Source organism: Leptinotarsa decemlineata, unplaced genomic scaffold (assembly GCF_025532065.1).
Source record: "Leptinotarsa decemlineata unplaced genomic scaffold, Ldec_3_MD MMD2_tig00000199_RagTag_RagTag, whole genome shotgun sequence".
NCBI classification, from domain to species: domain Eukaryota; kingdom Metazoa; phylum Arthropoda; class Insecta; order Coleoptera; family Chrysomelidae; genus Leptinotarsa; species Leptinotarsa decemlineata.
The window spans coordinates 360,393-370,107 of record NW_027412544.1 but is presented as its reverse complement, the minus strand read 5'-3'; the positions used below and the strand labels follow the sequence as shown (position 1 = coordinate 370,107).

General features: G+C 33.8%; 2 protein-coding genes across 2 annotated transcripts; one reads left to right on the top strand and one right to left on the bottom strand.

Annotated features, from left to right (window-relative positions):
* The first annotated feature begins 490 nt into the window (after window positions 1–490).
* Window positions 491–2,783, top strand: LOC141481368 (V-type proton ATPase subunit e 2). The gene is made up of 4 exons (XM_074172771.1): window positions 491–718; window positions 771–818; window positions 2,370–2,457; window positions 2,514–2,783. Exons 1-4 carry the CDS (start codon window positions 621–623, stop codon window positions 2,526–2,528), a joined length of 249 nt encoding a protein of 82 aa, XP_074028872.1. The 5' UTR covers window positions 491–620; the 3' UTR covers window positions 2,529–2,783.
* Window positions 2,784–2,832: 49 nt separating this feature from the next.
* On the bottom strand, window positions 2,833–7,785 carry LOC111509813 (glutamine synthetase). Its single transcript, XM_023165646.2, has 4 exons — window positions 7,561–7,785; window positions 7,068–7,498; window positions 4,418–4,690; window positions 2,833–3,189 (listed from the first exon to the last, which is right to left on the bottom strand). Exons 1-4 carry the CDS (start codon window positions 7,698–7,700, stop codon window positions 2,852–2,854), a joined length of 1,182 nt encoding a protein of 393 aa, XP_023021414.1. The 5' UTR covers window positions 7,701–7,785; the 3' UTR covers window positions 2,833–2,851.
* Between the last annotated feature and the right edge of the window lie 1,930 nt (window positions 7,786–9,715).

The window sequence follows — 9,715 nt, the reverse complement described above, 5'->3', positions numbered from 1 at the left end:
CAAAAGGCCACTAATATTGAAAAATATCTAAAAATCACAAAGAATTTCTTTGCTATTCTTTTCTGTTATCGTCTATATTCGATAAAGCGAGTAATTGACGGTAAACAGACTCGCCATTTCCGATTTATCAAAAAATAATATCTCAATTCAGTAAATTTTTCGCATTTTCATATTGGGTGTAATACATATGACAAAAAGATCCATAATAGCTTGCAGATGATATATCGCGATCGCATTCCATTGTTACCCACATCAAAGCACCGCCACAGAGGTTCGGGGATTCAATGAGAACGAGAACTAGCGCCCGCGATCAGACATTCATGACACTCAGCAAAAATCGTCGTGCATTATTCTTGAGTACCACGGAGGTACGGTATCGCGCTCCGAAATATCGCTTTTCAAATACCGACCCATCTCTACTTAAAACTGGAAATTAAGATCGCTGTCATAGTAACCTAGTGAAAGCAAAGCACGCATGAAAAAGAAGCAGAATATCATGTGATATTGACAGACAAGACACAGGACAGCTGATTGAAAACTGAATTTTCTCAGTTTTATTAGTGGAGTGAAATAAATTGTTTAATTTTTTTCAATCAATAATTTAATTCCTTTATCCAATTATGGGTGCTGCAGCATTACCATTTATCATTTTCACGGTTTTTTGGGGAGGAGTCGGTGGAGTTTTACCTTTTCTAGTGCCAAAGGGACCTAACAGGGGGTAATGAACATTTCATTTTTTTTCAACACTCATTTAATTTAATGATTTTTAGGGTGATTCAAGTAATTTTAATGTTAACGGGAGTTTGCTGTTGGCTGTTGTAAGTATTTTCGACAATACCTTTTACAATCTCTCAAGTGTTGATCATGTGACTTGGGTGTGTTAGGTTCATCTTGATTCAAACCCTTCATTTTACTATGATGAAAATTACTTTTCCACATACTAGAGCTACGAAAAGACAGTCCACGTTTCCCTGACTAAGTCGATATCATGAAAACAATATACATATAGGGTTTATAAATAAACAGTTCATCAAATCTATTTATATCTGCATTGAAAATGTCACTAGCTTTGTCTGCCATTTTCGCCGGAATACTGTGATATATTTGAGTATCATCAGCGTATGAATGCACCTGACAAGTGTGACGAGCCTGTAGTAACAAGAAGTATAAATAAAGAACAATAAAGGGCCAAGTATGGATCCTTGAGGTACCTCTGATTTGAGATATAAGATATCTGAGCTGTATTATTCCATAATAACCAACTGCTGTCTATACTCCCAATAGTCTGTCAGTAAAGCCAGAGCGTTGGCAGAAAAACCATTATAATCCAAAATACCTATCAAATGATTATAACTAATGGTTTCAAACGCCTAGCTGAATAACACTACATTTGTTTTCATCTATTGATTTCATTACATCATCCGCAATATGTAGAAAAATGTTTGTACAGCTATGTCCTTTCCGAAATTCTGATTCCAGACAATGCAACAGAAGAGTTCAAAAAATGGTTTTTAATTTAACATTGTGTGTCAACAAACGGCTAAATTCTTCATTAAAGAACAGAAATTAAATTTGTGTCAGTACCTATTAAAAACAATTTATAACAGATTCTTTTTGTATCTCCTGATAAGTAGCACTTTTTGACATATAACGTTTTGCAGTGATATGAAGTTAATTTTCTTTTTATTTATCCTTTTTAGAAAATGTAAGTAAAATATTGTTTTTAAAAATGTTGTTTACTATTAATTTTTCACTTGGTTATGGCCGGATATGTTTTCAGTGTGTTCATTTTGTTTTATGTGTCATTGTTGCAGTGTTGGTATCTACATTAGTCTGAGCACCACATAACTATCCCTAACCTTTGTCCAGTTATATTTTTTGACATTAATGAGTGCATGAGTGTCATTTTATTTTTCATATTATTTTTAGCAAGCCCTTTCATTTTATATGCATATCATGAGAGTGTACATAAAAAATAGTTTGTCTGCTATCTTGTATGGTGCGCCATATTAGATTTACAATGACGCCACTTTGCTTATTGTGATTCGCTCTCAAAGCCATTTCATTTGACACTCATATCATAGGAAATGATACATCGCCATTTTGTGATGTTCAACATATTGAATTGAAAATAGCAGCTTTTCTTTCAATCATAGATTATCACGAGAACTGATCGTATGTGGCTCAGTCAAACACTGGTTCAATAGAAACTACACAAAAACTCGTAAAAATATTGAATTAATCTTACTACATAAGGTTGTATTTGTTTGTCTGTCGTTATACTTCATAATTATGGTTTTATGTAAATTTTTGACAAATAAACTCCATTTTAAAATTACGTATTTTTAAAGTACTTTTGAAATTTTCAGCTGGTTATGTTGTTACGTAGCACAAATGAATCCACTTCTTGGTCCAAAATTGGAGAGAAATACAGTTCTTGTAATGGCAAGAGAATGGGTGAGCTTCATTATTTAACGACTCTCTTGAAAATTCTTGATGATTTTTTTTTTCAGGGCACTTCTATCTAGAAATGAGCATTCCAACATTTCACTCCATGTAAACTCTACTTCAATATCAGAATATAATCTTCAAGAAAAATGTTCTCGTGGTCTATTTGTAGCAGTTTTAGAAAAGATTTAGCTGTGAAGAAACATTAATTTTATCTAATTATTTTGTCATTATACCAATCAAGTTTACTTTTTATATAAAATCTCGTTGAATTTTATTTTACATTTTATTATGTACATAAAGATTTTTGTCAATAGATGGCCGTTTTAAAAATATACTTTTTTATATTGAATCTCTGGTAATTGTGCGTAAGGAAACATGAAAAATTATGAAATATTTATTTTCATTCTATTATACATGTTTTTACTAAAGCATTAATGACCTGATAAGGATCAGCATTAGCTGCAGGCCTGCGATCTTCAAAAAATCCTTTCTTTTTTGCATTCACAGTCTTTGTGATTCTTACTGATGCCGTTCGATCTGCCACTTTGAAAGTGAATTTATTAGCCAACGAGCTGTTAAACTGACCCGTAAGCCTTTTAATATTGTCTGCTCCTCCCTTAGGATCATATACTGCCATATGGTCGTCATGACGTTTTTCTAATTTTTTGATAGCTTCTTCGATATGCCTTAATCCATTCTCTTCTCTCATTCTCTTAGAAGAGAAAGTTACATGTAGACCTAAATAGTAATAAATTATTAATTTTGATATACAGAGTATATCAACAATGCTTGGATAGATAGCTGCTTCAATATTTAATATAAAAAAAATGTTTCAAATGATATTTGAGAGCTATGGAAGCTACATTATATTATAGGGTGTCCAATAAAAGTGTATCTGATCAAAGTTATGTTTTTTAAATGAAATGCCATATATATTTTCACTCAATTGATTTCCTAGAGTTGTTTTCGAAAAATTATTGTTGGGTTTATATCCGGTGGTTTGGAAATTATGATGGCACCAAATATCTTCTACTCGATTGAATGGAAAAAGAGAATTTTTCAACCAAATATCCTTGAGAATGGTGCCCTATCCATAGAATGGTAATCAAAACTTAGGATTACTTTTCCTCAGATCAGCAGGAAGATGTGAAAAACAAGACTTTATTTTTTCAAATTTGTGTTTTCTATTTTCCATAATAATGTGTCACATGTATTCATCTACTATTTTCACCACATCAGACATTAATAAAGTGCTTTACTCCGCTCAACCAGTCAACCGAGGAAGGAAAATAATGAAAATTAGAGATGATGATATAAACATTTCAGAATCTTCACTTATGCAAATGAGAAATTGCAATATATACTCTCTAGAGAGGCTGCAATGTCTGCAGACCTCATAAATAATCAGAAAAGTTTTTCACTTCGTTTCAAAAAATGAAGAATGCTAATATTTAGGTTTTATTCGTCGCTCAAACAAATTACAAGAATGAAAAAACCCGTTTTATTATTCAAAAAGTATTAAGAATTAAAAATCAGCATCGAAGGACAGCACAACAAAAACATTAAAGTAGGGCATTCAATTAATCATAGAACTCTTTATACTTATAACTTATTCAAAAATTAATAAGAAAACAGTAGAAAGGCCTAAAATATGGACAGGTCAAAATGAAAATTTTTTGAACATCTGCTGTGAATTCAAGCTTCTTAAAATTGTTAAAAGTTCATTTTTGTTCAAGATTTTTTCAACATTGAATAAAAAAATCGTTATACTGTATACGGGTGGTTACTTTTGAAACATTGTATTCATTATTCTCTACAACTTTTTTTTCCAATAAGAAAGTAGCTTTTGTCCAAATACACATTGTTAATACACCCTGTATTCATGAAACCATATATTGACAAAATTTCAGTTATCCAGTCAGATTATTTCTATCATTTTCAATGGTGGAAATGTTGGAGTCATCACCTGAGCCATGCCACTTTGGTGAAAATGATGGCTGAAAAGACACGCCAACTCCGAAATCCTCTGCAATTCTTGTAAGCAACCATCTTGCCATCCACAAGTCATCAGCTGCCTTTATACAAGAAGATGGTCCAGTTCTGAACTCCCACTGGCTCAGGAATCTTTCAGGTTTGTCTCCAGCAATGTCTATTCCGCAATAAAGACAGCAACGATAGAATGATTCTGCAATTTCCCGTCCATAAACTTTAAATGCTCCAACTCCTGCATACTGAAAATCTGAAATGAGAATGACCTCATAACTCATTAATTTTGAGAAGTGGAGTATATTGGCCAAGTTAGAATCCTCATATTTTTGTCTAGGGGATTTTTCTTTGAAATTCTTCATGCGGTATTTGTAGAACTGTTCTGTTTCAAATTGAAAGTTGAAATAATTTCAGTTTCAACCAGTTCAATACCGTGTCCTTTATTATTTTCTAAAATTCAATTACCATGTATAATTTGCAAATGAGAATTTGTTAAACAAAAGGTATTTCTTGTGGGAAAAATTTAATTTTTTCATTGATCTTTTTTGGAATTCTCACCTTCCACAATTTAATAAATGTAAAACTTTTTATGAAGAGCTTAATACAGGTGCAGAAAGGACTGCGTAAATTCACTGTATTTTACACAAAAGAAAATGCGCTATTCATCAGTTACTTTTTGTATTTTATAATTTTGTCCATTGCACAAATACTTATTGTAGTAACGTTTGAGAGGCAAAAATCTGCCTCCGTCTTCAGAACTGAAAGGAATTTACTATTATAGCTAGCAGTTTTTATTCTTTGATTTGATATATTTTCTAAGATAAAATATATTTACTTGCTTCAAATTTGAAATAATCCAAGAATTTTTTTAAGGACAAAACACAAGCAATACAGGAAAATCCTTAAGGCACTCTAAGAGCGGTGCCTGTACGCAAGTAGTAATTTACGTTGGATTTGAATCGTTTTAGATTAAATCCATTTGGGAAAACGTTCTCAGGAAGTTTATTCCACATAAAACGCAGTTCTCCAAATGTAAGAATTCTTTTGAGGAGTACTGAGTTGAACCTCAAAACGATGAGCAGCCACAGCCTGTCGCGTATTTCTGATATGTACCGCTCTTGCCGAAACACTTTCAGTGAAAGTATATATAGAAGAGAGACAAATCCCCAAACTGTCTTCAATTTTCCAGAATAACAAGGTTGCAAGTGATGTTCGTGTCTCCAATCAGGCGGACGGCTCTTTTCTGGGTGGAATCCAGCAGCTTCAGGGTATGTCTTTGGGCGGAACTCCATACATAAGAACAATACTCCAAATAAGGTCTGATCTGAGCTTCAAAAAGCATCAAAAGTTGCTGAGGTGTGTACAGTTTTCTGATTTGGAACAGTGTTCCAAATTTTCGAGAAGCAGCCTTTGCAATTCCAGCGACATGATTGTGCCAAGACATATTATTGGTGCCCATTTTATCGCCCAACAATTTTACCGAAGCAGAAAGCGGAATTGTCTGGCCTGACATTATTATATCCGGTTCGTAGACATTTATCTTTTTGGAGAAAACCGTGCCTGGGTTTTTGTGGCATTGAATTGCACCTGGTTACTTTCACCCCAATTCGAAATTACTTCTAGATCCTCATTAGGATATGCAACCTGCAGCTGCCGGTGAAGATGTGCATCCACAGCCGATGTTCTGGAATCCAAATGGAAAGATGAGACAAGTGTGCTGTAGTCAGCAAAGCAATATATTGGATTCTCTATTTTTTCCAATAAGTCGTTGACATACAAAAAAAAAGTGTTGGAGACAATGTGGATCCCTGGGGAATATCAGCGTTGATGTTGAAAGTATTCGAGAGCTATCCATCGACGGCCACTTGCAGGGAACGTTCTTTCAGGAAAGAGCCATACAAAAAAAATGATGCAAGTCATAGCATCAAGGTTTGGCCAGCAAAAACCCTCATGCCATACACGGTCAAAGACCTTAGAAGTATAAAGTGCAACAGCTCTTGACTCACCATGTTTCTTGTTATTCCAAATTTGGAAGATTTTTCTTGCCCTTTTTGGGAATAGGCCGAACGCGAGAAATCTTCCAACAAGAAGGAAAAACTCCTTGTAAGACAGGTTGAAAAGTCTGCAAAATACTGGTGCGAATTCATTTGCGCACCCCTTGTTGATATTGAGCTGTTTCAATGTTCGCCTGACTAGACGTTGACAAAAAGTAATTTCTTACATTGTGGATTCTAGTGAGTGCGCTTGCATTCAAATTTTAGAATCTTCTTATCAAATGAATAATACTTTTTAAGACTTCGAAATTATTTTCAGCATATAATCAAATTGTCAATATTCGAAATAAGGTTTTGAGAACAATGTTTTTTGTCGCAGACTCCACAGAATAATGATTATTTCATAAAACCGAAATTCCTCAATTTCCACTATTCTGTCTTTTAAATTGCCTCACAACTGAAGTGGAAAAAACCAATTTAGAATTTTACTTCCATTTTCAGTTGTTTGAAATTTTGATTCACCCCATTAGGTGTCTATTAGTTCCTAATTAAATTCCAAAATGTATCAACAATTCCATGTTTTTATGATTTGCTTTTGAGTAATTATTCTATTTTGAAATTAATTAACAATGATACCTGATGGTTCTGGATCCCCCTCAGTTGACCATCCAAAAGGTTTTCCGCTCTTTCCTGTGAAAAAGTACTCCTGTTTGAAGCCAATTTCCACCTGCTGGTCACAAATTCTATTCAATGATGCCACGCATGCCTGTCTATGGTTACTTTTACTTGGTTTTTCGTTGGCATCAAAGGTTTCACAAAGCACCAATTTACTTGTTCCTCTTCGAATTGGATCGTGGTACATAGCTATAGGAATCAGGTAACAGTCAGGATTTTGAACAGGAGCTTGCAGTGTATTACTCCCATCGAAGGTCCCATTCGGAATTTCTTTGTAAGTGCTTGGGTTGAATTCAAGAGTTCGGGATTTGGAGCGCAAGTTTTCACCTGTTCCGTCTATCCATATATAAGTACCATGAACTTTCAACTCAGGAATAGGGAGGCACATGTACCTAGAAGAAAATTGTATTATCCATATTTTTGTCTCCAACCATATTTGTTTCTGTTGTATTACCTGTTATAAATACTTTTATCTAGTTGTGCATTAGGGGAATTTTTTAGAACTCCAAGTAACCTAGGAGTTTCATGAAAATATCGAAACAAAACTTTATGGTTGATTTTTCTCAATTTTATGATTCTGGTGCAAACCATCATCGTTTTTGTAAAGAAAGTCAATTTTGATTAGCTCATGACAAGTTGAAAATGTCATAGAATTACTCCACATTCTCCCCATCAACGCTCACTGTATTCAAAATGAGTCAGTTTTTTCCATCTAGTACGCGAAGGTGGAATATTTTGTTTGTAATATTTTAATTGGGTAAAAAACAATAAAACCGGATAAGGATAAATATTCAACACAGAGAAAGTAGTTTTTGTTTGTAGTTTACATTACTACCTCCACTATTGATTTACCTATTGAGATTTAAAGTTACTTGGTGGCAAATATTCAAATCACAGAACATAAAACAATCATCAGCAAAATTATTCCATCTACTAATACCTTTCTCTCTTTCTATTTTCAATGGCCGTTACTTGCCTTTCGGAGTATTTGGCCAGTCTCCTCTTTCTCTTGTCATAAATTGACTGAAGCTTCGTCTGGGTGCACCACCGACATAACCTATAAGGTACCTATATAAGGTACACAGCGGTCTTACTCAAGGAATTACCTATATCATTTTTTTAATCATATTTTTTTAAAATAAAACATATCATTTTTTCTAGTCGCCTCCTCCTCGGGGGACCTACGGATTTTTTAACATACTTTAGACCACAGAAGTATATGGTTGAGAAATACTGTGCTTTGATGTTCAAACGCTCATGAACTTCCAGAAAATGATGACTAGAAACACTGATGTTTTACCGATTCGCTTTTTCGACAAAAACTCTCGACGCGACGAATGTGATTGACCCAACTCAATAGATTCCCGTAGATCGAGAGTGTTGTGTATATTCATTGGGTATATTTAATCTAGATTTGAACTCTGCAAAATGAACATTTCGAAAAGCTCTACAAACCCTTAAATTTTGTAAAATTTATTGTTTCGACTTATTCGATTGGTGACCTATTTATTTCGTTAAAATTTATATTTAAAGACCGGTTTTGGTTTGTTAAACCATTTTCAAGTATCAAACAAAAATTAATTTCTTTATCCTATATTAAATTCATTGTTGTTGTTCTTTGTTTATTTGAGTGTGTCCCAAGAGATGTACCCAGGTACTAGTTCCATATTATTATCTCATAGGAAGTAATGTATCCTTGAACACATCTGGGAAAATCCATATTATCTCCTATATATATATCGTTATGTTCAAAACAAAACAGCAATTATAAAACCGTTTTTTCGTTATATCCGGAACATTTTTTCCATGTTTTAACCATGTTTCCAATGTTTCAAAATGTATTTGTTATAATTTTATACACCGAACTATTATGGTGAAAATAAGCTCTTTTTTGGATGAGTCGCCTGAGTTATCAATGAGAGGACTACAAGAATAGTTACAGTCAGAATATAATAGAAAACGTGGACACTAAAAGTACTCCGAACACAACGAACATGAAACATTATTTAACGAAATGGGTTCCAATTGCGATTACCAAATTTAGTGACTTTGAAAAATGACAGTGAACGCTGAATTTTGCAAAAATTGAGGAATTGTCAGACGATTGTCATCGCTGTGTCGTAATGGCGGAACTACCATTCCCGTCGTTTTTGTGTTCTTTGAATTATTCCACTTGCTACTTTTTACTCTGAGTCGGCGGATTCTTTGAGATGGACTCAGTGATGGGATCATTCGAATTAAAAATAATCGGTCATTCGATTATTGCAATCACTCGAAATATCTCGAGATGTCAAATGGAATCATTCGAATGATTCAGATCATTCGAATGTTGAATGTATCGAATAAAATTACTAGTGAGTGAAATAGTCGAAAATAGTATAAAAGTCTTGCGCCGCCACGCACCAGTGCAGTGCTGGCCTATATACCGACACTTGTTTGTAGGATGTGGTGAAATACAGGTTTGGGCTGAGAATGTTCAGAAATTTGTTGACGATAACATTTATTGAAATTTAATGGTGGCTTGTTAAAATATATTGAAAACATAACAAAAAATAAAAGTCCTCACAAAAATGAAAATCAATTATATGTTGGTTTAAATTGGTAGTGGT